Source organism: Phaethon lepturus, unplaced genomic scaffold, assembly GCF_000687285.1.
Source record: "Phaethon lepturus isolate BGI_N335 unplaced genomic scaffold, ASM68728v1 scaffold15175, whole genome shotgun sequence".
In the NCBI taxonomy this organism is placed as follows: Eukaryota; Metazoa; Chordata; class Aves; order Phaethontiformes; family Phaethontidae; genus Phaethon; species Phaethon lepturus.
In genome coordinates, this window is record NW_010541320.1 from 13,589 (window position 1) to 37,240 (window position 23,652).

At 42.2% G+C, this 23,652-nt stretch overlaps 1 protein-coding gene across 1 annotated transcript; it reads right to left on the reverse strand.

Moving 5' to 3' along the window:
- Window positions 1–4,971: 4,971 nt before the first annotated feature.
- Window positions 4,972–23,437, reverse strand: PTN (pleiotrophin). Its single transcript, XM_010287696.1, has 4 exons — window positions 23,328–23,437; window positions 21,633–21,806; window positions 20,398–20,559; window positions 4,972–5,731 (listed from the first exon to the last, which is right to left on the reverse strand). The coding sequence occupies exons 1-4, from the start codon at window positions 23,434–23,436 to the stop codon at window positions 5,679–5,681; spliced, it is 498 nt and encodes a 165-aa protein (XP_010285998.1). The 5' UTR covers window position 23,437; the 3' UTR covers window positions 4,972–5,678.
- Between the last annotated feature and the right edge of the window lie 215 nt (window positions 23,438–23,652).

Sequence of the window (23,652 nt, forward strand, 5' to 3'; positions counted from 1 at the left end):
AAAAGAGTGTAACCCATAAGAAGATATCATATAGCACTGGTTTAATAGATATATACAGAATTAGAAATCCATTGAACGTGATATTCAGGCTTTAATTTGTTATTTTGACTTTCATTCCTTCTTCCTGTTTAACACCCAAACTACAAGTATTAACATGATTTCTGTTTTACTTTGTTCTTTCCATCTTTTTGTCCCATTTTCCTCACTTTTTATTGGCAGGGAAAAAGCCTTTTTCTGCCTGGGTTTCTACCTTAACACCTAACTGAAGCAGTTTTTCCAGTTTGAAGCTTTGAACAGAGCTCTTCCATTCACTTGGTGTGACAGAAGAGAACATCACTCTGATACTAAGTCCTACTGGCCATTTCATTGGCATGTGTTTTGCATTCTCCTTGGACACAGCTATCCTTAAACTGATACACTGGCAAGTGGGAAGAAACCTAGCTCTTCATCCTATATACTACTTCTGTATCCTCGTGTAAACACCACCACGGGACAAAAAGCTCTTTCTTTTCTACTTTAGCTTGAAAACACGGCAGCACTAGTTGTGACACACATTTTGAATTATGGATGTACTTTTTTATAGAGTTTTGTTTCCCCATATATGGAGATATATATGCAGTATGCATGCATGTGTATTAAGAGATCTTCTGTGTCTGATGCTGACATCCTCATTAGGTGGTTTCTAGCTCCAAGCTGCAGCAGTGCTAGCCTGCCTCTGCTTCAGATCCCCTCAGCCACAACAACACACTCTGGATTATCAGAGCCATTTCCTTCAGCTGTAACAATCTAGAGGAACTACATAATTATAATATGGGAAGTTTAATGAATGACCTAATAAGAAAAGTTAAATAATGTCTCGTTGCCAGGTAGATTAGGGCGAGGGAATTCAAACAGCGTAATTAATTGAATGAAACTGGCTGTGGGTAAGACAGCCCTGCAGAGGCTATCCATTTTCCTAGCTTTACATCACAGAATTCAGGGCTAAAGCTTTTGTACAGTCTTTAACTTTGAATGACCTTCTGAAATGGGAATACTTGGGAGCCTTTCAAATCTCATCAGTAAATTCACACGTTGGACACGTGCTTTCAGTTTTGTTGTGGGTTTTGTTTGTTATTCTGCTTTTTTTAGAAAGGAGTAAGAACTGTAGGTACAGTTTTTCATATGCAACACACTCAAAGACGAGCAATTTAAAGGCTAGGAGATACCTACTGAGTGTTTAGACATCTGGGACCCCAAGACACTGCACATTTAAATGGCAGAAAGGATTGCACAGCCCCACCAATGAGATAATGATAGTTGAATATAGTTGAATTCCCATGTTTTCCTTGAAGTATCTCATTTTTGCTTAGGTCAGAGTGATGAGGCCACAAGGCAGACTGCCATTTTTGAAGAGTAGCAGAAAGGGAACATTAGGAAAATTATTAGACTTCAGCATCATTTAGTTTTGGTCCAAAAGCACACAAAGTTTTCTGCTGCTATGAACAAGACTACCTAGACCTTCTCCAAATGCAGACACGCATGGGGTGGAAGAGGATCCCTCCGTGCTCTACTTTATTTTGCTCAGGCAAGTCTTCTGCTATTCCTGAAGCTCTATGGACCATGTGTCTTCCCTTTAATTTGATGGTAAAAAAGGACACAGTGGGAAATGCAGCTTCTTGCCACTGCTTATCTAGCTAAGGTGTTTTTCTGTTTGAGTGCAGACACTCTTTTATCTTTGTCTCTAATTTTCAATCAATCAATTTTAATCTTAGAAGGACACAACAAGAGGTACCTGAAGGTAGGAGCTTGCTGGGGCTGTTTCAGCCCCAGAATGGGCTCATTCTCCAGCAAGAAATGGAGAATACAGCCTCAAGCATGAGGAAAGATCAACAATATCCACAGAAGTTTGGCTCAGAGGTAGAGTACCTTAGCAGAATTGACAGAAAACCTACAAATACTATCAAAATTAGGGATGAGTGGGGGAAGGCAGACAACAGGTATAATCCATCCCTGCAAAGGACAGCCAGATTTTTCCCCTTTGAAAAACAGTACAGTCCAGAATGATATGGAATTAGAAGATGAGAATCAGTGAGTTACAACTTAGTATCTAACTGCATGTACAACAAGCGTTTTCCTTTCCTGGAGCCTTGCCTATAGTTTTGCTGCACTTAATAGTCTGTTAAATATGCCAGGCTGACAAGCAATGATTCTCTTTCAATATGAGCACTTCTGTCAGGAGACATGTCAAAGTTAGAAAATGTCCCAATCCCCAATCAAGATATAGACAGGCCTAATTGCTTAGAAGCATGTCGCAGCCTACTCAGAGGAAGGAAAGGGAGCTAGACCCAAATTCCCCTACGTTTAAAGTTGCTAGAATCCAGAGTCTGGATGCAGATTTGTCCTAAGCTGGTGTTCAGCATATCACCCCTCTCTTTTCTAAGAGATTTCAGTGCTTAGAAAAAGGCTGTCATTGGGGGGATTTCTACCATCTCCTCATACCATATTATAGCTGTAGCAAATGCAGATGGAAACCACTTCTCAGAGGGACATTTGTGAAAACAAGCTTCAGTCAGTTAAACTAGCTAAACAACACACCTATGCTAAGTCATTTTCCATTGTAACAGGATAGCACCAAGAGGGTAAAACACATATTTCATTTGAAGTAGCTGCCCCCACAGCACTGTCAGACAAGCTTGCCCTCCCAAAGGAGGGAGGGTAGAAGATCAGAAAGCAAATAAGGAGAAATTTCAGAATTACTCAAGTGGAAACTAAGCCAAGATAGGGTGGGAAGAGGTTTTGTTCGCATATTTGCCTCTTGTTTTCTTGATAATGTCACTAGTGAAGCAATTGTTCCTGTTTAGGTACCAGGTACCTCCTTTAAGAGCTGACTTGACTGACCTGTTCTATTCAATCCCCTTCTGTGTTCTGCCATGAATTACTTTTATCACCTCCTTCATAGCCAGTTTCCACAGAATGTTTTCTGCTGGTTTCTTGGAAATTTTCTTCATTATTTATAAACTATGACAGACACAACTCCAATTACTGTCAACAATAAGATGTCAATATAGATCCAAACTGACCTATAGGTTACTGTGGCTAAGTAGTACAGAGGAAGTGTTCTCCTATTTCACACCCTTTACTACCAGGACTGCTGTGCTTTCTTCTGGTCCTAACTTGGTATTTTTCTGTTTGTTTCTTTGTTTTCTGTAAACTCTCTCCATGGAGGCCCTACACCGCCATAGGAACTTGATTGGCCTCCTTCAAAAACTATTAGGAATGTTCCTTTTTCAAGCCAGATGGGCAGTTAATCAAAAGGGCCTTAAGGTGTCAGAGGAAACACAGGGGAATTTATTTTCTTCTTAGTCACAGAGGTGGAAATCAGAAGTCACATCTAAGGTTTGCTAAAGGATAGTCAAACTGTGGGTCTCAGCATCTTTCCCAACTCCTGCCAGCTCCCTGTGAAACATGGACTAGATAAACCAGTGTAAGACAATGGTGCAACAGTGTTTGCACTCAAAGCTGAACCACTTTAAGTGAACTGATGCAGCATTTAGACAGACAAACCTTTGGTGAGTGAAAAAGCTTCTTTCTCCCTTTGCTTTCAATCAGACCTACCAATCCATTAGTTTAAGTCTGAGGCACAAGCACAGGTAGACCTGATTACACCATGTACAAACCAAATAGCACCCGGAACCACCCAAATATGAGCCTTTATGATTTTGGATTTGGTCATTGCACATCCACCACATGTTGGGGACATTTTTAACTATACCATGGGCTCAGGTGTGTCTAACAGCATAGTCAAAATAATAAGGACATCAACACAAACTGCAAAACACACCCAAGGAGTTTGGGAAATAATTGTGTGGCTAGACTACCTTGAGCTATGTGCAGCCTTGGCTAGCTGGCTTAAAAAGGTTTTGGGAACGTCTACAGAAGGACTTGCCTCACTGTGAGCTCAGATCAGCCATACCCTCCATTGTGAGAAAAAAGAGGGCAAGCTCTGCACTTGTTATAAATTTTTTGCATAGAAAAGTGGAGTGATGTTAGTCTGGAAAAAGACTCTCTGCTTGTCTACAAGCTAATCCCAAGAGAGCAATGTGATTTACTCGGATGAACACACCCTGCCGCAGCTTTGCTGAAGTCAGTAGGTACCCGCAGCAGTACAAGGGAGACTATTCCTCTTGACCTGCAGCCTACACAAATGGCAAAGCTTATTTCTTGCTGTTGAATTTTAAGATTTAGAATTCAAAAGCAATGATTTTGAAATTAATTTGGACACTTAAATCCCTTATGTTTCCTCTAAAAAGTCTGGTCTGCTGGTTGTTTAATTTGTTAAACAACCCTTTACCTGGGGACAGACCAGCCCTTTGCCAGATCTTTTTTCTACTTTGTGACTTTTCTCAGGACTTATTAGCATTTAAAATGGGTAAAATTGAACAAACTGAAAATGAGCTGGTTATAATTTTTCTTTTTTTCTCCCTGCAGACTGTTAAAAAAAAAATCACAAAACTATCTTTATTTCAACTGAACTTTTCCAAGGTCTTTTTTCTTATATAAAAATGGAAGAAAGCAAAAGGTACTGGGTTTATATTTCGCTTCTGCTTTACTAGGAGAGAAACAAAAATTAATTTCATTCCTATTGGTCTTAAGTCCCCAAATTGTCCCTTTTTTGGTCAAAAATATGAACTATCTATCTCAGGCAGTTTCCAAACAGATTTCTTCTGTTACTTCACAACAGACATATTATTTTTCAACCAGCTATAATGAAAATCAACAGGAAGATTCCTACTGATACAAAACGGAATGTTTGTATCAGGCAGAATCGCAACAATTTCAACCACATTTTTGTGAAAAGGATATTCTCCCTTCTGGCAAAATAAACAAATAAAAGAAAGCATTTTTAATCTTTCATAGGTAAAACAGAGGACACCACCATCTGCTAGCGCTGATATGCTAAAAAATTGAAATTTTTGCTATCATTCCACTTGGAAAAATCATTGCTAGAAAATCATGAAAAATGAGGACATTTCTATGTCCAAATGTTGCAAGATTTCAGAATTTTTACTGCCAACATCCAAAATATGGCCAAGGATAGGTTTTTACCCGGAGATGGTGGCATTTTCGAATGAACATTCACCACACATACAAAAAAATTATATGCCTGTAAATAATCAACAAAATGCCCCCATCCTTTCCTTAAACAAAAAATTTCATACAGTTATCCAGATATAATAAGAACTTAAGAAGCAAGTCTGTTTTTTTTCAGATATAAGGTCCCAATCTTAAATATAATTACTTCCAGCCAGACTCCTATGTTCACACAGGGCACCACTGGCTTCAGCAGAGCTCCACACAGGTTCGGGTTCTGCTTGCATGGAGTAATTACCAGATTGAGACCTATGGCAAGACTTGAGAAAAAAATATTTTTAAAACCTCTACATTGTTCAATATACAATAGACATAATTTTCTAAATGAGTTTGGAGTCCTTTATTACAGGCCTCTCAAAAATGTTGTTAGGGTTATACATTAAAAATACTAAAGTAATAAAAAAAAGGATTTTTTTTCTGTGTTTGTTTCCTTCTATGGTACCATTAAGCTATAAATAATTTTAGGATAAAATGCCTAGGTATAAATGAAACTGTTAACCGATCGTGTTTGCTGATGTCCCTTTCTCACATTGCCCAAGTTGGCTCCATTAATCCAGCATCTTCTCTTGTTTCTTGCCTTCCTTTTTCTTCTTCTTGGATTCTGTCAAGATAACAATAACCATAAAAAATTAGCATCTAGCAGCCACTGCAATAAATTTCATCCAATACCCCTGAAAGTTCCCCTTGTTTTCTCTGTGCACATAAGAACTAATTTTGTTCCTTCATTCTGGACAAGGAAAGGGAAAACAGAAGGAAAAGAAGAAAAAAAAAGGAGCAGCCGAGGCACTAGAGAAGACGGAAAGGGGGGTGCATGTCCAGTTCAGAACCCTTCCTATCTGAGCAGCTGACCCTGTTTGGCATGCAAAGCATTGTCTCAGGAACTTGCTTCGAAAATAAGAAAACAGCAGGCAGCTCCTGGAGAAACCGGGTCATGGCTCAGTGGAGAGCTGGAAGAAAGCTTTGCACACACACTACCCACACACATACCCCTCCCTTGCTTCCTTTCTCTTTCATTGTTAGTCTTTGGCTTTCTCTGAATATAAGAGCAACTCCACAGCGTGGTGAGAAAGCTCACTTGTTTCTTCAGCTTCTCCATTGCCAACCCTTCCCCCTTTGTCTGGGACAAACACCTACGTACACTTGAGAGGCAACTGGAGTTTGGCCTGGAGTCATTAGAGCACGGTCTGTCCCGCCAGCTGGTACTATAGGATAGGGAGGGGACTAGGGAGCATCTGCTGCTCTGACTAATTTGGGGTAAATAAGGGAAAAATTTGAAAGTACAAGTGAAAGGTTATATATCATACTACCACCTGTGGCAACTCCCACTCTGCTATAGGGTATTGTGGTGTTCTACAGGTAGAGGAAATTCACAGAGGGGCCTAAAAAGTTAATATGAATGAAGGGCATTAGGTACTCTTGTATCACATGTCGCCTTGTAACGGGGGGAATAACAGCTCTCACTGGGAACATGAATAAATCCTTGCGGATACTACCGCAAAACACAGCACAACAGGTACTACAGAGAGATGGAAACGGAGTTTCTGTGAAGCATCTTTCCTGGAACCAAAATGGCAAGCAAGTAGACCCATGTTTGCCTTAACCCAGATTTCACTTTCCACTTTTGTTTATTCCTTCTCAAAAAACACCCCCCTCAAAAACAAACAAACAAACCAACAAACCAACAAAAAACCTGAAAATCAAACAAACAAAAACCATCTCAGGTTAAATAACAAATGTCACCGTGAATGAGAAGACAAACATTTGGCCCTTAAGGTTGTACTGTTATTTGTGAATATGATTCTTTTCTGTCTGACCACTTTGCGTAACATAGACAGCCAAGCACTCATCAGCTCTGGTAAAATCAGTTTACTTGCATTAAAGCCAAGGGAACTACAGGGACATCTTTCAGCTATGGATAGGGCCAGGGTACCCACAGCAGAAGTAAAACTTAGGTTATCACATTTCTCTGACAGTTGTTTTTCCTGTTTGTTAGTGTTTGTTACATTTTTTCTTCATCTTTTTCAACAAGACAAAAATAATTTCCAATAATCCTTTAGTCAAAGCAAAATAAAATACCTGTCTCATGTTTGGTCACATAATCTGCTCTAAAATCTCCTTCCCTTAAAAACTTTGCTTGACATTTAAGGGGACAATACTTTAAAAGAAGAAGTAATTTATTTTTGTTTGAAAATGTGCAAATTAACTATTTCCTTTTCCCCCTACCTTCCTATGTGTGTCTGTGTTTGTGTGCGCATGGGTGAGTGTACGCATGCCTGAAGTCTGGAGCCATTCACAGAATCTGGCACTATTTTACAACCTGTCGTTCCAAAATGTCATTTGTCATTAAGTTAATATCTAATTTGCTTTCAGCTAAAGTCTTTTTTCCCCTACGAGTTTTCTGTCTCCCCTCCCATCCTCTTTTACCTACACCCCCCACTTCCTCTAATTTTCCCTGTGTATCACTGACCCTCCTGGGTTCTGCATTGATCGTGCTCTCCCCCACACTCTCTCCCCCCACTCCCAACATCACTTTCTCTCAAAGAAACAGCGACGTTTTATCAATCAGACCGTCTCTTGCATCTATTAAATCTATTTAGACCCAGCACAAGCAGAAAGGCACTCTGCAGACTTCAACCAAGTTCACTAAAAGCAAAGGAGACACATGAAGGCGGGCAGGCCACTAACAGGACTCAGCTGAAGGGTATGTGCAGTTCACGGTAGGGGTGAAGTCATCACCAGGAGAAGGTTTTGGTCTGGAGTTGTGTGATTGCATTCGGTCCCCATCCTCACTTGACGTAAGGTACCAGACAAACCACTGTTTATTCCTTTGCACTTGGCCCCTGTGGGGCCTGTGGGCCAAGTCTGTTCACAGCTACCCTCCATCTCTTTTGACTATGGTCAGGCTACAGACTACGGTATGTCCATGGCTACCAAAGTATAAAGTTGCTTTAAGATGTACTTTGTTCATGTTTTCTCATTGTCAGACCTACTCTGTGTCATTCAGGCTTTTATTGTCCTCGTCTCTGTTCACCCTACACTACTATTTCAACTTTTCTGACATGCTACCAGCTCAGCTCACACAGCCAGACTGGGATCCATGTCACCCTGATCACTTGGTCTGCCAGTGCTTCCCTTCCCAGAGTAACCAGGCTTGACTGAAAGGGTCTCCGTGCCAGCAGTGCCAGCACTGGCACCAGGCTGAGCGTACAACGCCAGTTACCTGAAAGCTCAGCAGTCCCATACCCCAGCACCAGCTGTAGCCATCTACCAGTTAAATGAGGGGAGGATCCCCCAGATACAGGGCCTCCAATAATCCCATTCAGATTCCTATTCCATATATGAAAATTACCAAAATTCTATTCAGTCCAGCACAGATTGGATGTAAGACCTTCGGTTCAGCCCCTGCCCACCAGGCCTCCCAATGTGGTCCCAGCCTGCCATCAGAAGTTATAGTAACCCATCAAGCAGCGCCCACTGAAACGGCCCGTACGATGGGGAAGCCACTATGCGGCTCTCCACGTCACAAGCAAAGCAGCTTGATCTCAGCAACGCTCACCGCTGGGACAGAAGGAAGTAAGAAAAGCTGCACAGCGAACAGGGACCACCCCGAGCAGAACGCTGCCATTTGCAAGCACTTTGGGTCAACGGCAGCCTCCTTCAACCTAACCTACCTGGTTAATGCAATATTCGTAAAGACAGAGCGGATCTGTGCGTCAGCTGTGCGCTGGCTACAGGGAACGTGTTTGCCGCAGACAACTGCTACCAGTAATACTGAGAGCCACTATGGCCAAATGACTTGACCAAATGAAATGCAGATTCCCACCAGCCCACACAAAATCTGAATCGGAATCTACTCGCTGCACCATTTGCTTTAAAGCTAGGTGCTCCAGTCTTTTCCGCGTTGAGCCAGACACCAGCCTTCAGGATCCAGAGAGGAAGGAGCAAAGCAAAGAGCAGGATGATAATCCTGGACTCAGGAGAGCAGACTTCAGCCAGGTCACGGACCTGCTCAGCCGGACTAAGCGCCTGACTGCGACAGAATTATCCTGCAGGCCACATCTGGCTCGCAGGTCACAAACTGGAACATCTCAGTATAAAACTTTATGAAAGGCATGTAAATACATTTGATATTTACAGTCCAACACATTAATTTAAACACATCAAACGCCTTATCGAAGGTCTTTCTCCTACAGACACCAACACCAGGGCCAGCACCGAGGCGGGAGTGGGTGCTGCCTCCCACTGCCTCTCCACGCCCGAGGCGAGCAGGCTGGGCGCGGGCGAGGGGAGCTGCTTGCCCCTGCTCCGTGTGCTGGTGCCCCAGCCGAACTGCCCTTCCACCTCCGGCGTGGCTCAGCACACAGCCACACTGAGGAAAGCAGTGGTAGGAGCCATGTCTTCTCTCTGGCTTCCTTCACGTCAAGGAAATACTTATCTTTACCATCCCCGTGTATCCTTGCACAAAACGAAAGCACCGGAGGAGTGAGCATACTCCACAATATTAATGAGGATGACAAGAGAGTCCTCAATTTTTGTGTCTGTTTTACAGCGTACGCTTTCCTCCTTCCCTCTTACCCATAGCGAGAGGCCGCCTCATGGTGCGCAGGCTCAGACGGAGGCCAGGATCCTGGACCGGGGCACATGCGAAGAGTAAATTCAGAATACCTGGCAGTCCCTGCAGGGCACAGCAACCAAGCGCTGCACGGCCATCCCGCTCCCCTCTGCGACCCCGAGCACTGCCAGCAAGATGAAAAATACCCACACAGCATTGTACAAACAGCCCTGAGCCGTGCCAATGCGCACACGCTGGATTATCTAATCATTCGCCACCTGAATAACCCTGTGAATAGTTGTATGCCTAAGAATTATTCACAGGATTAAAAGCTGTGTGGTCATGGATTAGCACTAGATGCACTTCTGTGGGTCCGTGAGGACCGGTAACAAAAATGCCAGTGAGGATCTTACCAAGTAAACAAATTAATTTGATAAGCAGAACTTTCTCTATGCAATTTGGAATGGCAGCAGCCCTCTTTAAATAGCCGTATTTATTCTGGAGCCTCATTCTTACCATGTAAGCGGCAAAGGAAAGTAATTATGTCGAACAGGAGCCACATACCGTTCGAAGTAACTCTTAATGTATAAGGCAAAAAAGGGAGGTAATTACATTTTAATGGAAGCCAAGCTTTGTAAGCCAAGATTTGCAGGTATTTGTTTTCATTTGTTGAAAAGAAGGTAACAGTTCACTCATGGCACTGCTGAACTCCTGTATCTAAAAGTCACGCAGTGTCCCCAAAAGCAACATAAATCATTCGAAATAGCAAAAGCTGTGCTGGTGGTTAGAGCGAAGATTTTCAAGACCAGGTGTTCAGGACACAGTGTTCCCAGGAACCAGCACTCAGTGCCACTGAGGAAGGCAGGTTTTCTAAGGGCTCTCTGCCTCTCATTGGGGCAAATTTTCCAAAGCACCTGGTTGCTACGGTGGTGCAGGGCAATGGTGCCACTGGGTGCAGGGAACTTCTGAATTTTGGGGATGAAACTCCAACACATGTGGAAGGGAGCAGTCTTGACTTAGGCGAAGCCAAGGATTTTATCCCTTGGTGAAAAAAAATCTCATCCTAAAGAGGTTCACCCTGCTCTCTAGGAATAGAAACTGTACTATCTTGTGATTTCCGTGACAGTAGAAACAAATCCCATTATTTCTGAAATACTCTTTAAATGTGGTATTTCTTCTGCTTTGAGAGAAAGAGAACCTTTTGTGGCCATCTAATTCCTTTTCCTCCTGTTTTCCTGCACCATATACAGCATTTATGTATTTCAAATGGTTTAAGAAGGAAAAACTATATTACAATAGCAATTTTGTTCCAAAATTAATTCTTCGGAAAAGCTTCTTTGTGCAACAGAGTTCTACTGGATGGAAAAAAAAGCAATACTCCACTAGCTAAACAGCAGTAGAAGGCAGGTCTCTAATGAATCAATGACCATGATGGGACTTTTACTTCATTAATATATTACAATTGATTATATCCCCCATAATTTAGCTCTGTGCTGTTTAATGACTTTCTCCAGTTGTCTGTAAGTGTTTCTCAATTTCTCCACTCTTCCAGTCACTCCTCTCCAGTAGGTTTTGTTCTGCTTCTCACTTTGCTAAATTTCTATTTTGGATAGACTTGGATTTGTTCCCAGTTGAACACAAGATAGACCCAATTCAAACCTAAAGGGTGGAGCTGCACCATAAAAGCCAGAAAGGCATGCTGCAATGTGTGTTACGAATGGGGAACAGCTAGATTTATGTCTGTAACAAACACTAACATATTTCACAAAGAAATGGACCAAAGGGCCACTCATGGAAAACGCTTCACTCATTTTCTTACTCATTGGAATTGCAAGAAGAAATAAATGCAGGGGAAAATTAATCGAATTTATTCTAAAACCAGCTGCAAAGGTCTGAAACAATCTCAGACAGTCAGAAGCTGTTGCTTGAACCTGACATACAGGCGTAAGATGTTAAAAACGTTCCCTTTAACATCCTTACTTAAATGGGTCAGGAATTACAGGGAGCTCTTCTTTAAGAGGCAATTTGTTGAAACCAAGGATCTTCATCAGAAAGGTTTAATTTTGGTGATTTTCTTCATTCAAATATTTGGGAGAAAAAGTTTCAAAATTGCCTAGGCACAGGCACACGGAAGACCACAGACACAGACATTTTCTAATTTTGCTGGATGGCCTAATTGCCCAAAGGCAAAGATCAGGAAAATTTCATCTCATTTTCTTTACGTCTCGGCAATACGTATCTAAGATTAGTTGGAGTCTTAAGGGTAAGTATTCAGAAGATTGCAATGGATAAACTTTTCAAGTGAAGCCTGTTTTGCAACTGGAGACTGAGGAAGAGGTCTGGATAACTGGAAAGTGATTTCCAGAAGTAGGTCAATTTGCTCTTCCGTTTGCTGCTGCTTCTCATCTGCCTCTGGTCCATTTGTACTGCTGCTTCTGTAGGGTATGGACTTTCTTACTGTTCTTTGTCATGTTCTGTGCTCAGCACAAGAGGGACCCAGTCCCAGCTGGCTCTTCAGCCCTCTGTCTCTGCTGCACACAGCATCCCTCTTAATGCCAGCGAGACGGGTGCAGGCACAGACTGATGCATTCAGAGTTTACTCTGCATTCACGTGTCTGCAGGAGACTGCTGAAAGCAGAAAGTATTAATAATCCATTTGGAGTTTGGCATATATACCTATACAGCAAAAAGATCACACATTGAGGCAGTTTATATGTCAAACTGAGATCTATATTATATATAAATATTTTTATGTAAATATATATCATATACAAATAGTTATTTAGCAGAAAGTTATTTGTGATATACTGTCAATAGAGACCCTATTTTATTTAGTTTGTTTTTGAAAACCAGGCACACGCCTGCATTTCTCAGTTGTGCTTTCTGCATCTGCCCCAGGCAGGATCTACCCTCAGGGCTTGGGACATGGGCTTGGCTTTGATCAGTGCTCCACACCCAGAAAAGTCACCTACAAAACTTTCGCAGTAAACACAGACAGAAGAAAAGATAGAGAGATGGTGACATGGAAAATGAGATGGAGGGATAAAGAAGGAGGAAAAAAGAAAGCCTTAAAGGAAAGGAAGTGAAGAAGTAGAAAAGGAAAGGAAAGGATAGAAAGGAAGGAACAGGGCTTTCTCTCTGTTTCACTGCTGGGAACAGTGAAGAGTGTAAACATTTGCTGATGGCATATCTTTTATCAGAGCAAATCCCACAGCTTCAGGCATTTTCACGGCTCAAGGGCACTGACTAATGCCAAGGAGGCTGGACTACTCTTGCAAGCCAGGAAAGTGAGACAATGAGCATGTAACAGAATTGGCACACGCAAGGCTATTTAAACTTTCACCCACAAAGGTCTCTATTAAACCCTAAAAGAAACTCCTGCAGGCACAGGAGGGTTAAACAAGAACATTTGTCACATCCAATTTTTTATCTTTTGGGGCAGCATAGAAAAAAAATGATCTGAAATACCAACCAGGGGGTGAGAAAACATGGAGGTGTAGGTTTCCCATGAAACTTCCCAACATTTTGCTTTTCAAAACACACCTGTAAAAGCTGCAGAACAACTACAAATTGACAAATACTTCCTTTTTTAAAAAAAACTATTTCTCTTTCTCCCTCTCCTACAAGCATTTCCTGCTCGCTGGAATCAGGGTTGTGTCAATCAAATAGATACTATGTTATGATCTGACAATGCATTCAAATTATTTATCCAAACAGTATAATTTTTCAAAGGTACAAAAGCAGTCTTAAGGGAGGCTACAGTAAAAAGCCTCTAGGAAACATAAGGAAATGGAAGCAGGAAAAACACCATTAAAAGAAATCCACGCTATGTTAGTTAGTGGGCTGCACTGGCAGCTTACTAGCAGCTTGAGGTTGGTCCACACTGTAACCACCATTGTGTTTTATTTTTCTTGTATAGCTTACTGTTGTTCCCACGTAAATTGAGAAAAAAATCATATTTCCTCATGTTACAGCAGCAAGGAGCCAAATCACACGAGATATGTCTCAGAGCCTAAAGTTTCCAGTGAGTTTTACTTCATCTTGAAATAACAAGCCTTGTCCTCAGACTAGCAAGGGGCATAGGGAAACACAACCAAGCATTTCATACCCAGTCTCACCCCTCTGGGCCACTATTTCTTCTCTTGGTTTTCACATTTCGCAGCTCCATAAGGCATAAATTATTCATGGCAAAACTGCCTCTCACAGCGTTTGTGCGGTGCTTGGTACAATGGCACTCTTTTTCAGCTGGGGCCTCTGGGCACTCATGCAATACAAATAATCGTGATGATAGCAACAGTAATAACAGCCAGCTATGCTGTTCCCACCGGGCACCCACTGCCAGTGTCTGCCCCACAGAGCTCAGAGCCCTGTACGTCACTGCAGGCTCCTGGTCAATGCCAGAGCCCATTCTTCAATAAACCTGCCCCCTCCTTCCGAGCAAGAGAAAAACCTCCCAGTTTTGGTTTTCAGGTCGTTGTTTAACTGTCATCACAGCTGTTTCCTAATGTGAGAAAAATCTCTCATTTTTCTATCTAATTAGTTTGAGTAGACCCTATTATTCCGCCTCCTGTAATACTAATTATTACGCTAGCTGCATGCCTGCACAGCTAATGACTTACATTAAAGATGGGGAATTCTGAAACCTACAGAGGGAGATACAGCACAAGTGTGATGCCTACACAGGAAACAGCAGCATCTTTCAAAAAAAAGAAAATCACAGTCCTAAAAAGTCATTTTTTCTCCCCCGGTGTCGCCTCCAGCTACATTTTGTAGACATTTTGCTGCTGCACAAAGGCAAAGTTGAGGGAGGGCACCCCAGGAAAAGCAGGTTGTCCAACAAGCAAAATGGAATGGGCCACAGGTGGCCCTTTATCGTCAGTGCAGCACCCAGTTTGTCTGAGCAATGAATAGCTGCGTGTCAGGAGAGCAATTCGTTCGGACATCACCGTCTCCTTGCAACAGCCAGCAGCCAAGTCACCCTGCCAAGGCACAGTCAGTCTGTCCTGGCAGCGCACCATCAGCAAGACGTCCTCTCTGCAGGTAGAAACCAAGGCCACCACTGTAGTGCTCAAAAACCACGTTGTTTTCTGCTGCTGGCACCGAAGTAAGGACGGTGACATACCTGCTCATTAACAAAAGTCCAGCTCTGTGTTTTGACACCAAGCTCCCTAAGAAGGCCCAAGGTGAGTCAGTGTCAAACACTGCCTTAAATCCACTGAGATTACTAACGTCTAACTAACAAAGGCCCGAATTAAAGACTGCAGTTCAGACACCTTGAAGTAAATCGTTGCATTCTCATAATTGTAATTGCAGACTAGGGTAAAAGGGAGCAGCAGCTACTGGTCAGAGCATGGAGCCAAGAGTCAACAGCTCCCAGCTGAGTACCTGGACCTGCCACTGATACTGCGTCAACCTGGAAAATCATTTAGCCTTTCTGACTTTCAATTACTACTTTTCTTTAAATTGTACTTCCTCAGCTCCAAGAAGTGATAGCAGGATTAGCTATTGCTGTCTGTAAAGACCCCTAGATAAAAGAAACTGTGCAGTGCAGATTACTTATATTTCACTAACTCTTAAGTAAAGCTCTTCAAATGATATGAAATTATTACAAACACACAAAGCATAGTCCTTCCTCCACTGGAGTAGCACGCACACCATAGCAAACACAGGGAACTGCACTGACCCCTTGCTACACCCCCAAATGCTACACCTGATCTGCATTACAAGAAAGAGATTGCAGCCATTAGTCACTCCAGGTAGGTCTTGCCTTCATGTGAGAAACTTTTCCAAACGTGCATGTTGGAGGATGTGATCTTTGGACGCCACCCCAACTGTTAAAGACAATAGTGGTGTAAGCAGTGTTAATGTTTGCCAGCCTTGGTTGGAATTGTTTTGCTATGTGGCAAGGGCTGAGCTGAGTAACTCATAGATCAGATATACTGTAAATTGATAAAAAGTTGAGAAGGGAGATTTCGTAAAAATGACTAAATACAGCTGGATGAAAAACTTACCAGAAAGGAGCATAATTCAAAAAATGAAGAGTACATTGCAGAAAGAGCAGGCAGTCTGCTTATTCTATTTAATTTTATCTTAATCAAAAGAATAAATAGCTGAAAGTACAAGAGTTATGGGTGGCGGGGAGAGAGAGAGAGGAAGAATGAGAGTGACAGAAAGAGTGCAAAAAAGAAATAAAGCCTATCAGGCCGGCCAGCTCAATAAAAATAAATTCCTCCTCTCGCAGCAGTTAAAGCAAAATGTTTCCTGAATCCTGACAATACCCCATTCTTTTACTTTCTGGCTGGCTGGAACTCGAACAACCATCAATCAAGTTTGGGTGGCCATGAAGTAGGCCAGATGGAGTATGTCGGAAGCATTTTCTGCTCTTCAGTGCAAGATGGCCATTAGAGCAACCACTCGACAGAAGTGTCTGAGTCTTTCACATCTGTCAAGATAGTTTAGGGAGACCTTGAACATCGCCGGCCTTACAGACACTGATTAGAATATGCAATTGTGTGTGCTAGAGGAGAGGTGGCTGCCTCCACTGGGGTTTTGTGATAAAAATTATCCTTTCATCCTCTCCAGCCTTTGTGCCAGGCTTTCTCATGACCTCATTTGTGTACTAAATACACAAACCATGGTGTCTGGGATATCACTGTCACATTGCTGACAATCTCTCCATCTAAATGCACAATATTCAAGAATGGACAACAGTTTTCATCCTCTGTTAACTACACTTCAGTACAGCAGCCCAAGACCAAGCTATTGTTTTCCAATCTGAGAACATCTCAGCAACATTATGGAGAAAAGAGCTCAGCAGAAATCCAGATAAAATTCAAATTCCTGATTCATCATCTGCTCTCCCCCTTAAATCTGATATGCAGCAGAGTTTCTCTAATAATTCTTCTTTTGCAGGCAGTCCAAGTCCAAGTGTCCAAGTGTTGCCAACTACAATCCATACTCAGAAGGCAGCTGCTCAGAAGAAAAAATACTAAGACAGCACAATTGCTAATAAGGAAAAAATACAATTATTTTATTTTTAGTTCCCAGACTAATGAGAGTGCTTTAAAAAGATTTGAAGGCTTTTCCATGAACGCTGACTAGTGATAAAAACAACACTTAGATCACCAGTTTATGAGGCAGGCTTTGATTCCCAAGGTTAATAAGTATCTCCTGGTTTAATTTAGCAGAATTTTTGCCACAGCTCATAGAAGTTCCAGGAAAACCAAAATATACTTTTATCAGCAAATGGGCAAAATGATAACCATTGAGATTTTTTGTAAAGGTATAATTTTCCTTCCTGTTGGCCATAGAGCGAAATTCTATGAAACAGCAGTCACCTTCCAGATAGTTAGGTGAGAGACACAGGATTCATCCTACCAGCAAAGTTGCTTCGTGTTCATGAGCTGAAAAGGTGAATAAGCAACAGGAGAGCAGCGGTTACAGATGACATCAAATTATTTGCATTTTTCTCAAAGAACAGAGAAGGTGAAGAGCAACTTCAAACACCAAGCCACACTAGGGAAATGTGTCAGGTGAAATCTGGTGCACAATACTTCATTGGGCAAGCCTAGACGAAATAATCTGCCTTACCCACACACTTCCTTGCGTTCCTAACTAACCCCATTAATTAACTTTTTTAAAAAAATATGAGTGTTAGGGAGAATTGTGAAGGACTCAGATAAAGATATCTGCTCCACATGCAAGCAGTGATCAAAAGAAAAACATATTTAAGTTATTTAGTGGATATAATGAACAATAAGGAAGTATTACAATGATATTTTCTTTTTCAACACAGATCTGTAGAGGACATGCTTAGAATACTGTTTACAGTTCAGTCTCTTCATCTCAGAAATGATTTAGCAGTAGCAGAAGGAATTTAGGTAAGTCCAGTAGACAGTATTCTTATCGTGGCTAATTTACTACACAAGGAAATACTTAAGTCAGAGGTTTTAGCTTTAAAAAATGGCAAGTGACAAAAAGTAACAGAAGGTATATAAAACTACTATTGATTGGAGAAGCTAAATAGCGGCTTTTACTCACCCCATTTACAGTATGAAATCAAAAGGAAAAGTGATGTAATGGAGAGTTTACAAACATGACCTAATAGAAGGAAAATTCAGGGCACAGGAAAGGGGGTTAGTCAGGAAAATCATTGAAACAACCCTTTTTCTGAATATACTGGTATTTTTCAGTGCAATATTCTCAGTCAGTTCACATCTGCTTTTGGTACTCTCAACTAATGCTGTCAGAGACGTATTCAGTGATGCAGCTCTTGAAGCATACACCAGTCAGAAAGGTAACCATTTAGTGGTAGAACAGATTCCTGTAATCAATAAGCCCCTCACTGCTGCCAGAGCTCCCAAATGCCAGCCAGCCACCGGAGAGCCAAATGCCCTGCTACTCCGGGCGATCGCAGCAGGAACGGACGGCACCCGACCAGCATTTACAGGTCTCGCTGCACACCAGTACAGACCTTATGGAACTCGGTGCCTCAGAAAAAATTGCTGCTTCCAAAGAACGTATCATATGCTTTTTTTCTTGTAGTCTTGAGCCACTGGTACAAAGCTACGGGTGAACAGGGAGCCTAATATGCCCCTGCAGTCCATTCCAAGTGCTCGGACAATACTGTAATTTCCCTCACCTCAGGAAGAAAACAAGTACTTTTATGCCAGCTAACATGTCAGCACTCAGATTTTTAATTCAGAAATAAAGTTCCGTAGCGCACAACATCTCACACAGTACTAATCTGCTTGACCTAATTTCTCACTCTAGTTCCTCCTACTGCTGCCGACACACTGTCTGGCGTAGCTCTCATGTAGTTACACCCACAGATCTGCAGTACGGATTTCTTATCATCAGCTCAGGGCCCAAGCAGGCTGCAAGCGTGTGACTTCCATGCGTGCTGCTCCTGCTAATACCAACAGCAGATGAACGAGCAGGTGGCATGCAGGAAGTTGCCGTGAGATTTCTAATGCAAATCAGGAGAGCAGAATTTCTGCCCACAGTTATTACGATCACAAACCTACATTTGTACCTGTTTCTCCTTTTGCGTTCCTTCAAATCAAATTAAGTCAAACCACATAACTATGTTTGCTGCAGTCAGTCCCAATCTAAGTTTGTCTCAGCTATAACTCACTTATATCCAGAATCAGTTTAAGTTAGCTCCAACCCAGCAATTTCACGAGCTCTGCCTTCAAAACTGTAACTTGAAAATGACCCTGTACCACCCAACACCCCTGCTCTCACAAAACGATGCTGCACCAACGCTCTGCTTTGCCTCCCCCTCCCCTCCTCCGACAGCCATTGATATATCCTGGCTCAGCAGGAGCAGAACAAGGCAGAGGGCTAGTAGTGGCTTGAGCAGCAGCAGCCTTCTGCCAGCACAATAGGAAGCTTCATTCAATAAACTCCCAAATGCCACTTAGGCATGGAAATGTAAAAAAAAAAACCCACACACAAAACCAAAAAAATCCTTCCCCCAAACTAATAATAAAATCACACAGCTCAAAGCCCTCCCTGCATTCCCACTCAGTCACTTCCATCCCCAAATGAAGATGTTTATTGCTGCCAACTCAACCAAGTCAGCTGGTCTCTCAAAATCTAGTTGTACCCTTTCTACTTCACACCTTGTCGTTATCTACGCAGCTTCTAGACTCAACGCTTACCTGGTAGCTCCGTGGATGGTGTGAGAGGAAAGAGGGTGGATGCGTGCAGGCACACAGGAAGGGTCTGCAGCCCCACCAGATGTGTCTCTGGTTGCACGAGCAGAGCAGGTCACCTGCAGGTGCCCCTCAGATCAATGGTGCATCACCATCCACAATTTGAAAATTGCTGGTCCAGGTTGCACCTGTCACTCCTAATCACATTTATTTTTATAATTATCCAAGTATTCAGAGCCCGGAAGGTGTTAAACCTAGCTGGTTTTAAGCGGACAAATGCCAGGGTAACACAGCTTGTATAATCCACTTAAAACACATTACTTCTCTATCTCAAACAAGACCTCACAGTTTTAGCTCCCACTATAAATCATCCTACACACGTAACACCTGCTACTCCAGCAAGAGTACATTAAAAGGTTTTAATGATTAGAAAGAAAATAAGTTTGTCTAAGGGACACCTGGAAACACAAAACGCACGGCATATGCCTTTCTGTGTACTAGGAATTACACCTCACTTGCATTTAAATAAGATATATACATTCCGTACTCGCCTTCCTGCTATCTTTGAATAAAAAATATACAACCCCAAGGGTGCAAAACCCCAGTGTGCAGTGAGCAGAACATTCCTTCAACACTGCCTGTCCAGAAGGAAAGCAAGCCCTTTTTCAACTAGTCATTATTCAATACAAAACAAAACCTATACGAAAGGCGTCTTTATCGAGAGATGTTTTTGCATGCTATTACTGCCCTGTTCCTGGCCATAGGTGAGTTATGAAAATCACCCATTCTCTGGAGGTCTAGCGAGCACCAGCAAACTAGTGGCAGCACAGGTGGTCTAAGGTTAAAATCGGAGCTCTCATCTTCAGCTAACCTGCTGTGTGTGAGGCTGCCTCGACTATACAACTCAGAAATATTGTCCGCCGGACTCCTGGGATATAGGAGCAGTGCAGAACTGAGGAAAGGCCATGAAAGTACAATCTCCTTGAAGCACACAGGATACCACATAGCCAGTGATTTAAATGAATTGGTGTGCAGCTTTCAGCAAAAGGAATTTACCTTGAGGTTTGGGTTTGGTAAGCTTCCCACAGGGCTTTGAGATCGTGACAGTCTTCTGACAGTCAGCATTATGAAGGGCTCTCTTTAAGTTCCCAGTTCGAGTCTTCAAGGCAGTATTCAAGTCACATTCTCCCCAGGCCTGGAACTGGTATTTGCACTCCGCTGCAACAAGTAAATAAACAGCAATTTTTAAAACAGAATGACTTGAGTGTGAAAACAAAAATGCTACGAGTCTAACAGGGTATCACAGAGAACCAGTGCTTGTAGACAAAAGGATCATGTAACTGAAGAAAGGAATCCCAAGAAAAATTTAAAGATAATTTGCAGTGATAACTGCAGTCCATCCGTCTCCCCTGAAATGCTTTAAAATGGAGTCGTCTTGCTTTTGCCTGGATACTGCATTATTGTCATATAAAGAAAAATACATTCAACTATGAAGATAAACAATAAATAAATAAATAAATAAATAAATAAATAAATAAATAAAAGAAACAGCAGTGGGAAATGTCATCCACATTTTATATGGCTGTTCCTCCATTTGTGTGACGCCAAAGGTTACCAAATAAGGACTGAATATTTTCAAGAATGTATGTGCAATTATGAACTTGTCAAGTCTGAAACTGCTGCACTGCTTGCCTTGGTAAGGTCACAATGATGTCAAAGCCATACAAGCTGTTTACTAGAAGAAAAACAAGTTTGCAAGAGTAATCAGATCTGAGTCCTGGACAGACATCTTGTCCAGGACAAATCTGACGTATCTTTCTGAACTGTTATAGATGAACCTTCTGAACTGAATCATATAGATTAAATACATTGGTCTTCGTTCACTCTTTTTCATGCACACACTGGTGGCCACTCATGCTCCATGCTGCAAATTCCACATCCCAAGGTCATGTAAAGCCTGTGGTAACCATCGCAGAGATTCACAGCCGTGCGAGAACACACGACAGTTACACTGCTGCCTTAAACAGGGTTGTACGCCATGGAGGAGCTGATTTAAACACACTGCTGGAACACTGAGTTTACAATAAGTAGTTTGCATGGACTCTATGCAGAGGAGCTGCTTTGTTCTGAAGAAGCTGCCTTCTGATGCCTTACATGTCCTACCTGCAGTGAACTTGAAATACAGAAGTGGCCCCTTCACCAAGACAACTGCAGAGCTAAGCAGGAAATAACAGTCCTCCTCCACACTTAAGTAAAAACCAAAGCAAATCCCTTGAGAGAGTGATGCTTACCTCCAAATTGCTTCTTCCAGTTGCAGGGAATCTTACACTTCTGAGTCTTGGTGGTTTGTTTGCACTCAGCGCCGGTGCGAGTGCCCTCGCGCGTCCCCAGGCCACAGTCACCGCTGGTGGGCACGCAGACGCTCCACTGCCATTCCCCACAGTCAGACTTCTTCGCCTTTTTCTCTGGATGAAGACAAGGAACCAAAACCAAGCAAGAGAAGTGGTCAGTACCCAGAGCCTATGGAGAAGTTCCCTAAACTTCACTGAACAGACACAGCACCTGAAAGGGTGAATAAGGAAGACATTTGTAAAACAAGTGCTTCAAAAACAAAAGGTCTGGCACCCTCTTCACAGTTCTGCAGAGGCAGGTCAGCCTCTTTCACTCCAAAGGGAAGGGTGGATCATTCAAATTCAGTCCCACTAACATGTCTACTAGCCCACGTGGATATTCTCAAGTGGATTCTCATCTTCAGAATGGAGAATCATCTAGAAACCCTCAGGGGTCACTGACCAAAACACGCAGGAGGGGTCACTCGGGAAGGACACCCCTCTGCCTCCAGCAGCTGATGGCATGCAAATATTTTCAGGTCCAGCTGAACCACTACACACTATACAGAGTAGAAGTGTATGTGTTGACGCTGTGTATTAGAGGATTTGAGCACCTTCAGGGAACAGCTGTGGGATACAAACTTTTCACTTGGTATACTATGTCACATTTTATGTCAGAATATGACTAAAATTCCAAAGGCAAAGAAAAAACTACATGAAGTAATATACTCGAAATGCTGTTAATACAGGTGGGTTTGTTGCTCAGAGGCAAAAGTAAGGATCATGATTTAATTTAAATGCTTAAACCCAAGTCTGATGAGGAAAGACAGCAATGTTATCAAACCCAAAGCTTCACAAAGTAATTAGTTAGGCCCCAAAGACATCAGAAGTAACTTTAAATAACCTTATATAAAATAATTTGCTTTCTAGCTCTTGTATATTTATGCTCACATTTTCTCGTATTTCCATACAGCCACATAGGTTAGAAACACCTTTTTTTTTAATGGGAACACTAATTCTGATAGACTCACAGGTCACATTATCTGGTGTCTAAGTAGCCTGTAAATACTAAGACCTTAAGAAGAACACCAAAAGAAGTGTTCCTTAAAAAAAATGTCAAAACTGGGTTTGATACATGTGAATCTTCCACCCAGGCCTGTCCCTCCTATAACGAGGTCTGAGTTCAATCACTAACAGAAAGCAATTACTGCTGGAGGTCTGCCTGTCTATCCGCAGCAGCGAGTTAGTTCAATCCTTTGTCAGAGGATTTCCACATCACACAGCGGTGGCACAGCATTGTCATACACAGCGCTGAACGAGCAGCATGCTAACTGCTCTTTCATCACTCCTGCTTGGCTCTCCCTAAATCAAGCATGAACATATTGCCAGAACAAATTTTAAGCTGACTTGCAATACCCACTCTGTGATAAACTGAGGATGCCAGTCTCCAGGGCTGTTAAGCCGACAACTTTCAGGGAAACTACTTTTTGTTTTCCTGTTTAACACAGAACAACATGTCACAGCCACGAATCTCTACCCTGTATGTCAAAAGGTTAATGACTGATCTGAATTTCATATGAAAACCAGAAGCGTTTGACATTCTCCCAGACACGCAATCTATCTCGGGGATTAACTTTGAATTACACTGGACCTTACCTGGTTTCTCTTTTTTGCCAGCCTCGGTGGTACTCACAGCTGCCAGAATGAAAACAAGTGCCAGGAGGGCAGCTGTGAACATTCGACGTTGCTGCTGTTGCTGTTGCATTCTGAGGATTAATGAGAGAGATGAAAAAAAGTTTGGTTAGATCTTAAAAAGTGAGACCCCATCTAAAGTGTAGCTACAGCATTTTTGAGAAGCTCTGCTTCAGGGACACAAGACACAAGCAGGTCAAACACAATTACCCATTGTCAGAATGGGCAATTATCTTCATTGCCGAGAGAATACAAAGATTTTTAACATTTATTTTCCAGCCTGTATACC

What these genes read in the sequence shown, in the direction of transcription:
- PTN (XM_010287696.1), bottom strand. Translation starts at nt 23,436, where the DNA reads ATGCAACAGCAACAGCAGCAACGTCGAATGTTCACAGCTGCCCTCCTG. An exon ending in TGGCAAAAAAGAGAAACCAG is followed by an intron (nt 21,807 to 23,327) that starts GTAAGGTCCAGT and finishes GTCTTCATCCAG; the next exon opens with AGAAAAAGGCGAAGAAGTCT. An exon ending in CTGGAAGAAGCAATTTGGAG is followed by an intron (nt 20,560 to 21,632) that starts GTAAGCATCACT and finishes TACTTGTTGCAG; the next exon opens with CGGAGTGCAAATACCAGTTC.